The following is an 18,572-nucleotide window of genomic DNA, read 5'->3' as shown; positions in this document are numbered from 1 at the left end:
AAACCTATGACAAACCCCAACCACTCGGTCTCTCCTTAGCAGCAATACTCTGTGCAGAAGCACTGCATTCTTACTTTGCAAAGGGCCACCATTTCCATTTTAACACCACTGTAGCCAGAATGATGATATATTTTTATTGCATAGTTTAAGACGATAATAACAATAATTTTATGTATATATAGATATATATATATAAACTTCAATTATAAAAACAGCTGAAATGCAAGGGCCTGCATTGTATATAATAAATAACAGCAAGCCTTTGACACAATCATTTTTAAATGACAAAGGACCAGGTGAGAGCAGCAACAACATGCAATGTTCTCAGCTTGAAATTCAGGAAATATCCTGGAAATTGGGCAGTTTTCCCAGAAGTGCAGTAGGAAACACAGAAGTGCCCAGATAACATGTCAGGGAATTGCTTATTGGCAGAACCATGTCTGTGTATCACATCAAGAGCTGCAGAGCTTCACATTGGTAGTAGAGTAAACACAATTATTCCCTTGAAACAAGGATCATCTGAAAGTTATATTCCAACTCATTATTCTTAAAATAACTTCAATTCTGTAAGCTCTTGGGGGTTTTTGTTTTTAAATAAATGTGGGATTTATTGGTACCCAAATTAATGCAATTTTCCCAACTTATGATTGTTCTTGACGTCCCTAACCATTTTGTCAATAGGAAGCCTTTATAGATGAATAGATTAGCAATAGCTGTCAATATGAATGTTACTTCTATAATGTGACATTGGGCACTACCAGAGATACAGCTGATTTTGAGTTAGGTTTTAACAAACAAAAATACAGATAAAAGCCTAGACTTGAGGATGTGCGAACTCTTAATTAAAAGATCACGCATTTTTGCTCTTAATGAAATATAGAACACGTCTCCCAGTTCTCATCTTCATTACTGCACTGTTCCATCCTTTCTCCTTTAGCTACACGTTGCAAGCAAGCATAAAACATTCGCAGAAGCATCTACCTCACATCCACTAACAATTATACCTTTGACAACACCCACATAGCCTTCCTATCCTTTAATTAGTGGCATAATCCCACTACACCTTTAAATGCTGCGTGCAGTAACTGAAGTGAATGTTCTTACAGGGCACTAAATGCAGAATGGATAATAAGAACAGATTGACAGGATGCAATGTCTTACTCTTCCGCTTGAATGGAGTCTGCAGGAGCTACATAATTGCTTGGGATGTAGCCTGTTTTTCCTGTAGCAATGGATCTTGCTTCCCACCAGTCACCTTCCCTGCAATGTAAGATCAGTTACATTTTCCACACATGAACAATACATCAGTCCTGAACTGCTGAAGCATCTTCACATGTCGTATTTTAATTGAGAAGGCAATGATTATAATTTGTGCTGCAGCTGAATATATTTTTCTTTTCACTATAAACAATGTGAGTGCCTTGCCTTTTACAGGAATTTTTATTTTAAAGGTTTTTTTTTTTGATGTTTAATGTAGGATAAATAAACAAATATATGTTATATATATATAATATTTTATATATATATATATAAAATGCAAACTTGCAGCAAAACATTTTATGGCAGAGACGTATAACAGACTTTCCAGTTCTCTAGTCTTAATCTACCTCAGTCCTACCATTTTGCCTGTATGCTGACAGTAAGCAACACACAAAGCAGGAAGTGAGCTAATAAAATTAGAGAACTGGGTGAGTGAAAACTGCTCCATCTACGTATTAGAGTATTTACATCAGCTTTTGGCTGTGCTAAGAAGTCTTCAAGGTGAAAAAACACTTTCCTCTTTTCCAGGCTTCTATAAATCAGGCTATAAGATCAGAATAGCGCTGCAATTAAACTAGAAAATCAAACATGCATCCCTGATGGATGTGGAAGCCCATAACACACAGAACCTGATAGACTGTGCTTTTCCCCTCTGCTCTGCTTCACTGTAGAAGGGAATGAAAGGATGCAGCTTTGGGATTCCCCAGCCACTACATCTTGACATCTGCCCCCAAACATGACCTCAGCCCAAAAGCATCATCTAACCAGTATCACTATTTCAGCCCCCATCTGTGTTGAGTCTCTCATTTAAGAAAAAAATTCCAATCACTCTTTACTGAAACATGACACTTAAATTTCAAGAAGTGCCAAGGATCTATTTATTCCCAACAACACCCTAGAGAAGTTTGTCAACGAGAACACTTACGTGTTGTTTATTATCTGGAACCGTTCACCTTTCTTAAATGAAAGGTCATCTGTAGTTCTAGCTTCATAATCGTATAAGGCCACAAATACAGTAACACCACCTTGAAAAAGAAAGTAAAAACAAAAAGATATAGCATTAATGCTGCAGAACTTGAATTAAGGACTTCTCTGTGAAAACAACTCGTCAATTTTAATTCAGAAGCAACTGAAGGCTTCGAGTTCCATCTCATTCTGGCAGCTGTGATCAATAACCAGCTCATTCCTCAAAATTAAGGAAAGTCTATAAGCAAAAAGTGCTAAAAAGTATATTATTTCCACAGCAAAGAAAGTATTTAGATATATCATTAGAAGTACACTAACGATTAGAGCACTTACAGAGAGACATTTGCAGAACACATTGACATTAGAAAAAAAAAGTAATCTTCTTAAGAAATTCAATGAAGAAATCACTAAAGCCTACATTTGCTGAAAATCAGTCAGTGCATTCTTCCATAAAACAATGATTAAGTTCTATACGTTGTTCTGAAAGCAATGTCTCCTATTTATTTTCATGGAAATGACAACAGATACAAAGAGCACAATAACACTATTTGTTTGAGCAAATTCTCAACTACAAAACTATTTTCGAAAGTTGCCACCATTAGCTGTGTGTTCATACCAGTGAAAAACAAAAGCCTGCATGCCATTCTCATAAAAATCTGCATGGCCATCCTGAACATGGCTTGTCTTTCATTTTGCTGTTGTCACTGCTGAAATGCACCATCCACAGCCTCACTGTGCTCACATTCACTGGTTGGTCTCCATAAATGCTAAGCAAGTGTTGATGAATGTCAGCAGGTACAATTTTTTTTTAATTTTATTTATTTTTTTTTTTGCACAGAGGAATTCAATCCCACACCTTTGCTTCATACACACTTCCATGTCAGACCCCATTCTGTCAGACTGCCCCTCTGCTGCCATCTGCACGCGGCAACAACATCTAATGGAATGGTGGTGGGAAGATTCAACCTCTGCTGCCATACCATCAACATTCACCTCTGATGATGTTGGCCAGCATCATAAAATAGGAGACACTGCTTTCAGAACAGCTCTTGCATTTCACAGGACAAGCAGCTGTTCTCCACCAACTGTAAGGAATTTACTTCCCCTACCCCACTTCAGGCTCAGGGCACTGACTGTGACCCAAGGACAAGACAAGTCTGTACGAGCAGGCAGGCTCCTTCATTTACTGTAGAAACATTTTCTATGCTTGAAAGAGCTGATTACTTAATAAACTTGGGCTAAAGGAAGCAAAAATGCTATTTTACAGTGTAGTGGGCATTTAGAAAGTCTAATGATAATTCAAGTAATAAAATAATTAATTTAAGTGTAACATTACATTTCTAACACACATATGTATGTAGCAGGACACACAGGAACATGCTGTGTCTAACCTTAGACAATATAGCTAATGCGAGGATGATCAGAAAGGAGGAATACAATACATGATGAGTATTGTCTATACCTAGTATTATTGTACAATGGATGCTTTCATTTAAATATTTTTGTTTGATATAGAGATTCCTGTGCTCACATTGTATCAGTAGGCCATAAATGGCAATGAATCTACAGTTCCTCTAGGAAAATCAAAACAACAACAAAAAATAATATATAATAAATATATATATAATATATATATATAATATATATTATATTATATATATATATATATAATATATATTATATAATATATATATAATAATAATCTATACTGAAGTATGATTTACAAATTGAAAATTAGTTAAAACATCTCCCAGAAGTTAAGAGTACTGAAGTTAAAAATCAAGAGTTTTTCCAATTATTGCCCACATTATTGTACTACTGCATTATTTTGATGACAAACTGTCACTCGGTGAAAGAAAATTGTGGCAGTACGTATCATTTTCACACAATCTGAAACTGAATGTTAAAGAAATAAAACATCCCCTGAGAATTCTTCTGCAGATCAGTACTCTCAAGTCACAACATTACAAAAGCTTATAGATCTTTATCAAACTGCTGGGAGACTCCAAAAACTTCAAAACAAACTGCACAGTATCTGGAAAGATACTGATATAGAAACAAGAGAAATATCCATTTCTACTGAAAGTATAGCACTAATCAGAGTAATGAAACAAAGCATTCAGATGCAAATCATGAGATAAGAAAATTATCGTTAATTATAAGCGTTTACTATTTTTAAAGAAATAATTTATAAAGCTAGTATACAATACTTCAGAAGTTTTGACTTCAACACTTCAGGTACCATACAAATCATTCTCATGCAGAAGTGTTATTTATTCTGTAGCACAGAATAATAAAATACTTTAGGTGAACAGCATCAGCATAGAATATTTTAAACAAGGAGATACAACTCAAGTGATTTTTGAAGTCTTTTGTGGATGTTTTTTTTTTGTGTGTGTGAATTACCAATCTAGTTGTTAAAACTACCTGGGGTCAAAACTCTACTCCTTGAAGGGGATCCTCTCATTAGGGCAGAATTTTCATTCTTTAATCAAGGACCAGCTTTGGAGAGAGCTTTCCTTTGCTGTTGTGTATGAGGACTAGAGAGCAATAGTGAAAACACAGCTTCAAATAAGTCAAACTTTCTGTTCTCACATATTTAGTGAAGTGTCTTACTATTCTCTGAATTTGTAATGTCTGATGACAAAAGAATGTACAGTACAGGAGCAGAGTGAATTTCACTCGGATTTCTTTTCCAGTTCTGCTCCAGAGGATTAAAGGTGGCCCAACTCTTTTTCATCCTTACTAGGAGCTAAGATGACAACGTTTTGTAAGACATCGCTGACAAGCCCATCTCTTTTATTTTGTCTCGCAAAACAAAGGGCCTCAGATCCTGACTCAGTGTTTACTTGTGACAAACACTGAAAGCTTACAGCCAGATGAAGTTTGTCATTTAATCCGTTCAAAAAAAACCAAGCAACCCTCATTGATCTGAAAATGAGAAGTGGATTTATTGAACAACTGTTGGTACATTTTTATTTAAAGAGAAAAATGTGTGTTTGAGGACAAATGGCTTTCTGGTCTTACAAAGCAAGGAGGAATAATTACATAAGCAGTATCTTTTTACCTGACCATAAAATGATGGGGGCAAGTCAGTCTGCCCAAATCCACACCTACGAGGTTCAAGACCTATCTTTCCACGAGAAATCTCTCCTACTGACTCTGAGCCAAGATACAATATTCTTAATGACTAGGATGAACAAAGACCAGCAAGCAATCAGCCCTTCTGATCGTGGCAGAAAAGGATTTACAGTAGCTGGGGGCTGGCATTCCTGGTGTCTGGTAATACCCATGAGGGCCTGAATGTACTGCAGGTGATTCCCACGTGAACAAAGAACCCAATCTTACAAGAGGCAATACACAGAGGTTTCTTAGATGAGATGAAGATTTCTGTAAGCACACGAAACTTTACTTGGTAGAGCTAGTGAGTAAAAAGAAAGGCTGCCACCACTTCACTTATGCATGTGTTCATCCAATATTGGGTTTCAGATGGGGTTACAAATTTGAGCTGGAATAGACACTCATTTTCACTATTTGTTTTTTACTGAATTTCCAAAAAGGGAGCATGAGGTAATCGGTACGTGACAGTTTGTTTTCCTGTATTTCTCAGTGTCAAGGCCACAGCAGATTTTTATAGACCTCAAATTTGTTGTGTTGAAAAGCTTTAATATAAAAAGCTTTTAAATGCCATTGTAGTGAAGTAAACATTTAAACAGTGTAACTGTGCTAACACTAGAGTTTTGTGGGAAAACTAGAAGGAGACTGATAACAGAATTATTTGCCACATTTTGTGAAGTGTCTGTACAAGGCTTCTGTTCTCTCTTCTGAACCTCCCAAATAAAAGAAAATCAGTTTCCTCTCAAAAAGATCCAGCAAAAGTAAGTGAACTGCTGAGATCAGCCATGTGCACAACAACAATCTTTGATTTTTATTTTTTTTTTAATGTTTTAAGGTAATTATGGAAAGGCACATTTATGACATCAAATACGTATATTGCTTTAAAATGCTGTATCTTCAGTCTACACATCAGCCAAGACTTTCTCTGCATCTTGTAAATTCTACTTTTTTCAACTTAGCTTTTAATATGACCACCAACAGATAGAAATCTGCTCTTTTATTTAACACATCCTGTTCATATATTAAAGTATACAGCACATACTGAATATCCTGATTGACTTTGTAACTGAACAGATTCCACACTGCCTTAATGCAAATAACTCACAGCTAATAAAAAGACTCAGATTAAATCACACTATGAGTTTCCTGAATTTGTGTTACAGCCATTATTCCATGTACATCCCTTCAAGAACATAGAATTTATAACAATTTTGACATCTACTCCCATTATCACCTCTAACATGTCCAACACCTCTGTGCTATGGTCCTAAAAAAAAAAAGCCCCGACGCTCCATTCACTAGTCAGTATGGGCTGAATTATTATGTCAGCAGAAAAGATACTGAAAATCAGAAAGTCCTAAAAGGCAATTTATTTTAAATTTCCACTTGTGTGGCAAGGGGTAGTAGTATTCTTTTCATTTTCTTATTTTTAAATATGGCTATGAAGCTTACAAATAAATAATAATACAAGAAGAATTTTATGTAATACTCACCTGTTAAAGTACTAGGATATGGACTTGGCACAGCTGAAAATGAAGATGATGCTCCTCCAAAGGGTGTCATTCCCGAGGGCCCTCCAAAAGGAGTCATAGAATGACTGTTAAAATTAACTGCTGATCCCTTTATTGCCGGTGACTGTGTTGCTTGGCTGGAGTCTGACCCGTAATGGCTGACATGGGAACTAATAGGTTCTGGAGTGTTATCAGTCCTGTATTTCATGGCTGGACCTTTATCTTCTTTGCTTTTAATGCACCCCATGGTTGCTTCTGTGAAAATGAGAAGAAAAACTGAGTTCATCTGGATGCTTCATCTTTTGATAGTTAACACAGAAGATTCCCTGCCGCAATTGCTCAAAATGCTGATTAATTACTGTAAAAAAAACAAAAAAAACAAAAAAACCCCAAACTTCTACTAATTGCTGCTGCACACAGATTACAAATCTTGGTGAAAAAGTCTTCTAGAAGAAGACCTAAGCTATTCCCAGACTAGAGAGGATGCCATTATTTTTTCCTACTACAACACACACAATGTATTTGGATTATTCTTCCATCCATTCCATCTCCTTGCTGAACATGGTAAACAAATAAACAGGCAAAAAATAGACAGTTGGGAAACAGAGGAGGAAAAGGCACTGAAAACTTCTCCACCAGGGAAGTTGGGAAAGACCAACTGAACAGAGGTGACAAGTACAGAGCCACGTAAGCCATGATGTGAAGGAAACAAGTGGAGCATCTCTGCTTGCTTTTTTAAGCAATGAAGTCCTGTGCTGTGGATGGCGTTACAACTATGGATATCTTTAAAGATAGATGTAGGGAAGCCTCCAACTATTTCCAGCTTCCCTTAATGCAACTCACAAATGAACCCGTAATAATCATTGCTGCAGGACAGGATTAAGTTCCAGAGTTGAAACAAAATTAGAAGAATGTTTACAATAGTAATTACAACATCCAGGAGCTTAGAAACTGAACTGCACTCTGAATGGTGACAACTTACAGTCCTGACAGCCCAAGATGGCCACGAACTTCCATTACAGGCAGACCGTGAGAGCTGTTTACTGCAGGGACACCTCTTACCTGCTGACAGCCATCAGAGAGGAGACAGTCACAAGCAATTATAATTACCACATCTTAAGAAGTCACCACCTGTCACTTATCAAGTGGTGACAACTGATAGCAGGCATTTTCTAGCTTGCTTCAGCTGGGAAACAAATCAGAACAAGAAAAGGAGCTTGTGTCAGATGTAAAACTAGCCTGACATGAAAATTCCTAAATTCTTATGGGGAAAAAAGAACCAAAAAACACCCCAAACCCTACTTTTACTTCAGCATCTCCATACTATTTCAACAATTACAATAGCAGTTCCAGGATTCTTTAACTACAAGTTAGAAAAACTGTTTCCCATTGCAAATCAACTTCCCCCTTCCCCCCCCTTTCAGTTCTCTCTTATTTTGTTCACTATTAGATACAGAAATCTAGGACAAATTAAATCTCACTAAATGAATACTGTCTTAATACAGCCACAAAGAGAAAACTTAGTTTTTCAATCTGAAAGTTTTCTAATTTCCTCTGTTTAACAATCACAATATTAAAGATAATTTCCTTAAGGGCCTCAAATCAGAGTTCCTGGAAAGAAGAACATCCACAGCTGTTGATGTACCATACAATAGTTAAAATTAAGAATAATCATTTGTCTTTTCAGTCCCTTGTACTATAATGCCCAAAAGACAATTACTGGTGTGGAAACAGGAAGCGACAAAATCAAGTGAACTGCATTTTTACAAATTGCATCGCAGAGAAAGCACACCTTATTCAGTCGTTTACTAGTTCTGATGTTGTTATTGGCAACTTATTCTATCAACAACTCATCACAATCAACAGGATTCAAATACACATGTGAGGAATGCACCCTGTCTACATAGAATCATTAAGGTTGGAAAATATCTCTAAGATCACACATAGGGTCCAACCGTCAACCCATCACCACTAATATCACCCACTAATCATGTCCCTCAGTGCCACATCCACACGGTTCTTGAACACCTCCAGGGATGCTGACTCCACCACTCCCTGGGCAGCCTGTGCTGATGCCTCCAAAATCCTTTGGAGAAGAGGTTTTTCCTAATATCCAGCCTAAACATCCCCTGGTACAACTTGAGGCCATTACCTCTTGTCCTATCACTGTTACCTGGGAGAAAAAGCCTTACAATCTGTAGTAAAAATGCTAGCTATTGATTGTCAATGCAAGTGGATCAAACACACAAAACGCGTCGTTTTCCACCGCAAAAACAGATGCTCTAACTTGAAGCACAACTTTCTGTCCACTTCACTGCTTTTTGTCAACTCTTGTCTTACTTTGAGGCCTACTTCTTCGATTCTCTTTAAACAACTGCAGTCAAAGTTTCGTTATGAATACAAGTCCAAAAACCTTTGGGAAAATATGTTTGCTAACAGTAGTGATTCCCTACCTTTGGTTAAAAATTAAGCATCATGAGTGATTCAAAAGTACTTATGTTAATAAGCAGATTAGAAGGAAAAAGTAAGAACATTCAACCATTTTCACCACAAACACTTTTCCTCTCTCATTTCTGGTATTTGGTTAACTTGTAACAGACTGATAAGACTTCAAGATTAAAAACAACAAGATAGAAACAATTTTACCAGTCCCATGGTAATTGACAACGCCAGCAGATTATGCAATTATAATTAATATCACCTGTTATGTGGCTAGCAGCAAAAAGTTTCCATTGATGAACTTCACTGCAGTAAAAAGTCCTTATTGAAGGCCTGAATTCATTCTGGAGAAATACAGTTTGCCTCTCTTTCCCTTGCTTCTCCCCTCCCCAGCTATTTCACTGTTAAGGTAATCTTCTTTCTGGGGTTAAAGAGATTAACAGCAGAGATTCAATCAGCTCTTCAAGGAGACAGACATTCAGAAATAAGCATACAAAAATTTAAACGTTCTTCTACTTTGATAATTGCATACCCACAAAACAAAACTGCAGAAGCAAAACACTTGGCTTTTGAAAGTCAAAAACATAGGTGGAAAATTTTGATAAACACTGTTTGAATTTAAGTGTAGGAAGGACAGGGAAGATGACACAAGGGTGAGTAGCAGGGAAGAGAAAAATGACTGCCCACAATATGGGAAGAAAAAAAAAAGTTATTACTGTTTAGTCCTGCAATATATTACTGGATCAAAGAAAATATCCTAAGCAGCTGGTAGCGATGCTGGATTTGGTTATTGCGGTACTGCATTTGTTATTAAAAATTACTGAAATAACTGAACTAACTGAAATAACTTAAAACTATTTCCATTACTCTTTGTCTGGTCAGCAACAAAACATTAAAGAATCACATTCTGCCATAGCATTTCTGAAGCACCAGACTCTTTTTAGAAACAGACATAAAGATGAGAAGTTCTTGTTGGCCTTGCAGAATTCAGTCCACTGACTGAAACAAGTGCTGACTGAAGAATCCACAAGTCCATTCCCTTTAGTTAAATCATTCTAGATCATAGAATAACTTCAGTAGCTTATTCTTCCTTTGAAACAAATACTTTCCTGTTGACGGTGATTAGTGTGCCAGCATGTTTGGTGGGGTGGTAAGGAGTTGGCTGGAGGACTATAAGGAAGCCACACTCCAAATGGCAGGAGTAAAACCACAGATATCTTTCAATGCTTTCTAGATAGACGCAATCCTGTGGTAGAACATTTTCAAGAGGCAGTAGCTAAAGTGACTACTGGAAGGATGGATGAAGGTTAGCAGGATGTGCATAAAAATCAACAGAACAATAAGCACACTCAAGAAAGAAATTGTCATCAAACGAGCGCTTAGGGACATTATTTTGACTTGTGACATTTGGAGAAGTCATACAAAGGGCAAAAGTTCATCATGGTTCAGTACTCTACAAACCCTGCAGACAGTAACACAGGCACCTTCAGAAGCACTCTATCAAACAGAGCTACAAGAGTCAGTGCTGCCCTCTTATTCTTCCAACTTAGTTTTAGAGCAGAGTGCTAGATCGTATGGAAAACACTGTTCAATGCATCAAGAAGTATGGCTTCCAAGGTTTTTTTTCCCCCGCTTTCATTTCAGAAAGATATTTACCCAGCCTGAGATAAGTGAGCTTTTCCTCAAGAGACGTGGTACCTTAAGGTACTGACAAACCATTCCCTTGGGGCGTATGTAGCCTGGTCCATCTCTTCCACAGGCTTTGGTACCACGTGGGAATCCACTCCTCTATCAAATGTCTTTGCTCTTTAAGGTTGATAGATATGGAAGTTACTTATTCACTGGTTCCTTGTGACACCGTTTCTCAGAGCACTTCAAGGAAGGTCTCTCAATGGCACGAAGGAGCACCACATGGATAATGAACCAACAACGCAACAGCCAGCATTCTTGCACAGCAGTCTGATACGCCTCAGAACTGCGTGTTCTTCCCACTTTCCCATATTATACCCATTGGAATCAGGGGTTTGAGGGACAGAGATTAGGCTCAGAAACCTTGAAGTCCTTATGCTGGGAGAGCCTCATGTTTCCTTCACTTATTGTCACTGATTTAATAACAAAAACTCCACTAGGAAAAAAAAAAACCGATCAACATCAAAAACAGCAACAAAAAAACAATCTTCCTCTTAGGGCCAAACTGAAGGCATTCTGATCTCTCTCTTTTATTATGATCCATCACTTACTTCCTCAGATATCTTCTGGATATTTCACCACAGTGTAAAACAGCTGCACAGAGAGGTTCTAATGTGCCACAAAGGAAAAGATGCTCTAGAGAGTTGTTCTTTCTCTACTAAATCAGGTACTAAACGCAAGTAAAATAACTTCCTAGAAGAATAAAGCAAGACTGCAATTTTCTTTTTGCCTAAAACCAACAATCCTATGCTATATAATCTGAAAAAGAATTTGAGACTCACAAACCAAAAAACTGAAGATTTCACTGCTACTTTATTTCTCAGCATTATCAACAAAGTTTCTACCCATAAAAGTAGCATCTTCAGCACTGAAGTGTGAAAAATGTTTTGCAGAAAAAGGTCCTCATATTTCAAACAGTTCTGATTTGAAGTTATTAAAATTTCATGCTGTAATGACTACAAGATATTCTGTAGAAAGTTCACTAATGGATCCATTAGCTAACAGCTGACTATTTGCTTAAACAAGTGCAGAGCTGACTCTGTATGTCACTGGAGACACTCAACCTATACTGGCTTTTTGTACGCCAGGCAAACAATGCAGGGCATTCACCAGACAGGTGGTTTCAGATGGTAGTATCTAAAACTCATTAATTAGAAATGACATAGACTGAAAGAAATGAAGATAACAGAAAAATAAGCTTCTGGTCAATACTATAGCATCTAACAAATTCCTTTAATCTTTAAAAAGATTCTCTGGTATGAAAATGTTTTTTTTTTTTTTTTTTTTTTTTAAATACAAAACAATTCACTGGGTTGGTAAAGGAAAATGAACTAAAAAATGACTCAAACTCTCTTGTGTCCTTTGCACAGTATATACAGTTTTCATTCCCAAATTATGTGCTTCTTATCATGCAATAGTTTATCTTTTATGAGCTGTCATAACTTCCAATATTTCCTTATTTCACAACCTATGACATTTCAAAAAATGATGTACCACTGGATTCAGTTTTATAATTAGCAATAACATTAGCATAACGAGACCTTAGAGAGTCTGTATGATTATGCATTTAAAGTGCAACTGACATGACCTTGTAATTAATGATCTTATAAGATGCGAAAAGTGAAGATAAAGGAAGAAGTATAAAAAAAGACACTGAAGCAAGGACTTAGGTTATTTGAAATTCAATGTTTGCCATGCTTCTAAGTGCAATTCTACCCAGAAAAATAACTATTAGACCTTAGGCTGCTCACATGCTAAAATATGTTTAAAGAAATATTATCCTTTATCACCATTATAATTTGAATTTTTTTTAATCCTAATGCCTCTACAGATCAAATCCTGCTTTCTATGGTGCCTGTAAATACATATTTATAAATGAAAAATTCTGTGGCTCCCATGGTAATCCTTTTGATTTCACAGAAGCAGAACAAACCACAGCCAGCAGAACCAATAGAGCAATGGAAGACACTGCATGGAGAAAAAAAACAGTGCGCAGAAGATTGCTTTTATAAAAAAAAATTTCAGAGAGCTTAAAGGTGTTGCAAGCACTACATTTTTCTGTTCTAACTCCTGCTTTTCACAGAAAACAGATTTTTAAATTTACACTAAGTTAATGATTGAGTCTGACTGATCCTTCTATTAGAGGACCAAGCTGACAAGATCATTACACCTCTACTCAGAAGGAACACCAGATCTCAAAACACTACTAAGAAATTCGGTACAAACAGGAATTACATAAGAAAGAATAAGATCCTCCAATCTTCCACATCCTTCCAGGATTTCTTAACATGTCTGTCATGAAAGACAAAAAATATGATGGAAATGTGTTTCCTCTGAGGCTTGACTGTGTTAGAGGTGGGAGACTTACCCAGATATATCAGACTTTCAACACACTATCAGCGAAGGACACTGAGGGTTTCCAGTCCTCTTATTTGAATGGTCTCAGACAAAGGTTTCTTGTTAGAAGCAACATCTACTGTTGCTCCTGAACAGAGAGGCAGGAGATGGAGCTGCTCCAAAGGGCAGTACCACGCTCATCTCAAAGCATGCCACGCTCTGTCATCCAACTGCAAGGCCCCATGAGGTGTTTGGTTCACAGAGGTAAAACAAAAACAAAAAAACAAACACAACTGCAATGAAAAATTCTAATGAACAAAATGGAAATTTGGATTGTCAGTGATGTAATGCCCAGAAAGACATAAGCAGTCTCAGCTTTCTCCCATCACACCTGTTTTGTCTGGATTAAACATGTAGGATTTTTCCCACTCCCTGCATACTTGGGACAGTGAAATCTGTAGAGGTGGTCTCTCCTTTTAAGGAAAGGCAAAAGTTTCAGGAACATGAAGGAGAAAATAATCTTGTCATGCATGACACATAGCCTGCTCTGCAAGACACATACTCATAGGATGGTGTTTACTTATAATTATTGTTTTGCCTACATTAGCTGAGATATCCTACGTTTACTTTGACCACTTGTTGTACAGAAAGGAAAGGTGGCTTCTCCAATCAAACCAATACATGCTCAAGAAAAGCAGACTGGAGGTGGAAGACAACAAGCCTACGTAACTTTTAATGACTTCTCTAACCAAAGATGATTTAATTCAGTATCCTGTCTTCAGCACCGGCCTCAGCCTCAACCAAGAGCTCCTCATTCACCACAAGCCTGGGCAATGGCTCTGACAACAAAGTTGGCCGTCTTCCTATAGGAAGAGTAACTAGTGCCAGATGCTTTGGAAGAAGACAGCAGCAGGATATGCACAGCCTGAAACGCCCCAGCCTCCACTGACCCACTCAGGAATTCCAGAGACTAAAAGTCCTGCAGGTGTGAACAAGATAATGAATATAACCTAATATATGTTATGTTGATGAAAAACATGGATAAGATTTCCATTCCAGCATGTCTTTGCTTGAAATACTTTAAACTGCCTGGTTAAACAGGAATAACCATATCCAAGAAAACATTATTACAGTGATGATATAGATTTAAACACAACTTTCTGTTTTGGACAAGATTTCTAAAACCCCCTAAGAGTGTGCCGCGGCTAAGAACTGGACTTAGTTTGAAGCACCTCAGCATGGATTCTCATCTAAATTGCTTGTGCACCTGATGAAGCACATGTCCATCACCAATCTTCTTGCCCTCTACTTGCAAGCTGTCCACCTCGGATGCAAGGAAACAGCACGAAAGAAAGGAGGTGCTGGGACGAAAACCAGACAGAAATACCCAGTAGCTCAAACCCACTTTTACAGGGCACAGTCTAGCTGGGGCAACTGAATGAGCCAGAAGAAGCTGCTCAGAAACTTCAGAGCATATCAGAGAAAAAAAAGAGTCACATTTAAGTGTTTAAATTTCATTTAATAAACCTACAAATCGCTGAACATAATTAGAAATATAAACTTTCTTAAAATAATATTTTATCCTCAGTTTTTAGTGAAGTCAGCTTAGCTCATATCCAGAAAGAGTAAAAAATATGTATTTTTTTAATACAGCCAACAAAAAATCTGCCAACCTAAGACAGATGATGCAAAATGGATACACAACACTGACAGATTAATTTTCTTTATTCCAATGGTCCAGATCACAAGGGAGAGATTAACTAAAATATCAGAACTGCAAAAGCAATTTTACGTGCTGAAATATATCATACGTGCACGCAAAGCTATATTTAAACGTAGAGTTACAATGTCAAGCCTTACAATCTGAAGCCTTTAGCACACGAAGAGATTTTCTCTGACAACAGACTGCACCAGACTAAACAACCAATACATCGTCTAGACAGCATTACTGCTGCTCCATTGTCTCGAACATTTAAGCGTACAGCCAATAAATAAATTAAAGTAGAAAAGGACAATTCAGTGCAATAGCTATTTATGCTTCGCAATTTGTAAATAATTACAATTTGTAATTAATTGGAATTATCTTGAAAACAGAAAGCCCGATATACTCAAGAAGTGTGCCCAAAAGATTGTGTCAGATTATAGTGCAATGCATGTCACAACTTGTCAAGCTATCCGTTCTATTTCAGACAGGATTTCTGAACTGATTTATAAATAGATTTTCATCTTATTTGGAGAAGAACAAAAAGAATGCCTGGTATCACACAATGCTTCTAGATATACCATTTCTCACCATTCTATTTAAGCATAATATCTCAAATAAAGATGCCTCCAGAAGATATTTCAAAAGCAACTCTTAAATGTTGTTTACTAACATAATTGTTCTGTTTTCAGCAAGAAGCAGGCAAAATGCTTTCCCAAGGGACATCTGCGTTGGAGAACAAGCAAAGAAAAAGTTATGAACTACAACTATTTGCAGTGCTTTTGTTCTGACAAATTCTATGAAAATGTAAATATCTTTTTTTTTCATAGATTAATTATGAAATAGATATGAAAAACAGGCCACAAAATTTGCAAGCTCACACAGTTCATTATTAGCAAGAGTCAAGCTACAATATCATTTAGTCACTATTAGTCAACTTAAAATGTTAAAGAAAAGAACAGTCATGGCAACGTAAAATTAAACAGCAAAAAAAAAAAAAAAATGCTATAACATATGACCATAACATCTATCCAAATTATAAGCAGTAATCGTGCTAAGGAATCACATGGAACAGATTTAGATAATTTGGTGTGTGACTGAAACATACCTACTTTGCAGAAATGAATTGTCAAGCTACCATTAGCCAAATATCACTCTAAGATGAAAGTAAATTCCCCTTTATTCTCAGGCTACTTTATCCTTGCTAACACAATGGACATGATTAGCATCTTAACAAAAATCAGTGATTAGAGTATTTAAATCCAATTACTGATAAAATGTTGCAGCTCACTTATTGAAAAACCATATGCCCATATCTCCTTCAGCAATTAGTTCTTTGCTGAACAACAGGAATCTCAGTAAGCCAGCTGGAAAACATCAACCTTTTGACTAAAACAAGAAGTCAAACTATGTATAAACAGTTAAAACCACACACTTATGCTGCTCTTCATGATTCAATAGCTTCTGTTTTCCTTTGCACATAAAATACAAGTGAAGAGTACCATTATACCGTAAAGGAATTCACAACTAAACAACAACAAAAAGAGTAAGATGACACCTGCTAAATAATATCCTCATAAAAAGGGAATGATGTTTTAACTAAACAAGAATTATAACCTTAATATCTATTGTTACTGCTGTTCTACTACTTTCTGCACTGACAGATATAATAGTTGTCATAGGAAAAGAAGACCAGAAGAAATTATCTTAATTAGCTAGTCAGGCATCTTGCAAAATAGAGGCCATAGAGTTGTCCTAAATTAATTTCTCTTTTTCTGTCTTTTTGAAAGTATACACATGCTCAAATTCATTCCATTTTAAAATGACTGGCTAATCAAAGTCCACCCACACTGGACAAGTCCTGAGTTTTAAATACAGTAATCACTAAAATACGTGCCTCCTATTTGCTCTGCATTTGACTCACGACACACCTTTTTCCTGAGAGCCCCATCACCACTGAGTTCCCTCTGTATGAGCGGAACTGGGCACCCTACTCTGGGTGGCCCTGCTTGAGCAGTGGTTGGAGCAGATGGATCCTGAGGTCCCTTCTCAGCTCAGGCACGGTTGTGTGTAGTTCACAGCTGCAACCTCTCCTCTGCTAAGTGCAATGTAGTCTCACTTGAATGCATTCACCCGTCAATCTCATCTTCTCCAAGTCCCTGCATTTATTTCAGTATCTCCCTTTAACAGGCATCACCAAGCATGGAGATGGCACTCTGGGTAGGGAATATTCTTCTTAATCCTTCAGTGAGAATGGAGTATTTATTTCAGCTGAAGTAACTGTCCCTTACAGTTCTCGGGGATATCTCAGCATTGCTCCACAGCAGAAACTTCCTCATCTTGAGAAGAGCCTTCATCGCTCTTACCAAAGGTATATTGTACTCTGGTGGATTAAACGGCCACAAACAGACTCTCAACTAATCCAGATTATTCTAATCATGGAGCTGTGAGACAGATTTAGAAAAATCATTCACTCATCCAAAAGCAAAGGCAACAGGACACGGTAGAGTGAGCCTTACCATCATCCTACCCAGGGCTTTGTACACGTATCTTCAATACTTCACTGCCACACTCAGAACCACTCTACAAGCAGTTGGCACTGTTTTACAATGTGCTCGGGGCTCAGGCATGCAGCAGTTCTACTTCCTGAGCTTCTGCAGGAGGAAGACAACTATGCTGCACCTCAGTGCATTTCGTTCTGAATGTGGGCACTCCACAAACAATGAGGGCTGCTCGGAAAGTAATGCCTCCTATTTCAAGATGTTGGTCCCTGACATCACAGGCAGATGGTGGTATGGCAATAGAGGCTGGACCTTCTGCCAATATTCCATTACATTTTGTTCTGTGTTACAGACGGCAGAAGAGAGGCAGTCTGACAAAATGGCGCCTGACAGAGAAGTGCGTATGAAGCAAAAGTGTGTCACTGAATTTGCCCATGAGGGAAAAGTGGCACCCACTGACATTCATTGACACTTTCTGTTTGTTTGTAAAGACCAACCAGCGGATGTGAGCGCAGTGAGGCAGCGAGTCATGCATTCAGCTGTGGTGACAGCGACACTGGATCACCTCTGCTGGTACAGGTTCTACGAATGCAGCATGCAGGCTCCTGTTCATTGCTGGCAAAAATGTAGAGCTAGCGGTAGCAACCATAGAAAAATAGTGTTTTGTGGCAGAGAATTTTCTCTATCAAATATTGTTATCGTGCTCTTTGTATTGTTTGTATTTTCCATGGAAATAAATGGGAGATGTTACTTTCAGAGTGACCTACATACTTGTGAGCCTGCTACCAAAATGATCTTAATTCTCTGCTTTCAAAAGCAATGTGATATTTTCCTCTCATTTCATGCTGATTCTTTTGCCTAAGAAATCAAAACACTCAACTCTTTCCAGCTCCAGAGTAGCAATTAGAGTGGCATGTATGGGATTTAACAAGCCTGCAATGATGGCATGTAATGGAAAACCACAGAGTATTCATTTCCCATTTCTTGTTGGCTTTTAGATAGATCTGCTGATTTTTCCCTTATAACTCATTAAGTGACTTTAAAAAAAGA

General features: G+C 37.4%; 1 protein-coding gene across 1 annotated transcript in view; it reads right to left on the bottom strand.

The window, feature by feature from the left end:
• The window catches only part of YES1 (YES proto-oncogene 1, Src family tyrosine kinase), a 51,817-nt gene that overhangs the window by 9,319 nt on the left and 23,926 nt on the right, over positions 1 to 18,572 (bottom strand). The window contains exons 2-4 of the mRNA XM_052703802.1: positions 6,837 to 7,109; positions 2,186 to 2,285; positions 1,162 to 1,260 (exon numbers count right to left, since the gene is read on the bottom strand). Coding sequence (XP_052559762.1) covers positions 1,162 to 1,260; positions 2,186 to 2,285; positions 6,837 to 7,101 — 464 coding nt within the window. The 5' untranslated portion in view covers positions 7,102 to 7,109. The remainder of the gene's footprint in view (positions 1 to 1,161; positions 1,261 to 2,185; positions 2,286 to 6,836; positions 7,110 to 18,572) is intronic.

Source organism: Tympanuchus pallidicinctus, unplaced genomic scaffold (genome assembly GCF_026119805.1).
Source record: "Tympanuchus pallidicinctus isolate F22 unplaced genomic scaffold, pur_lepc_1.0 scaffold5, whole genome shotgun sequence".
In the NCBI taxonomy this organism is placed as follows: domain Eukaryota; kingdom Metazoa; phylum Chordata; class Aves; order Galliformes; family Phasianidae; genus Tympanuchus; species Tympanuchus pallidicinctus.
The sequence above is the reverse complement of the archived record's forward strand: the minus strand, read 5'-3'. Positions and strand labels throughout refer to the sequence as shown.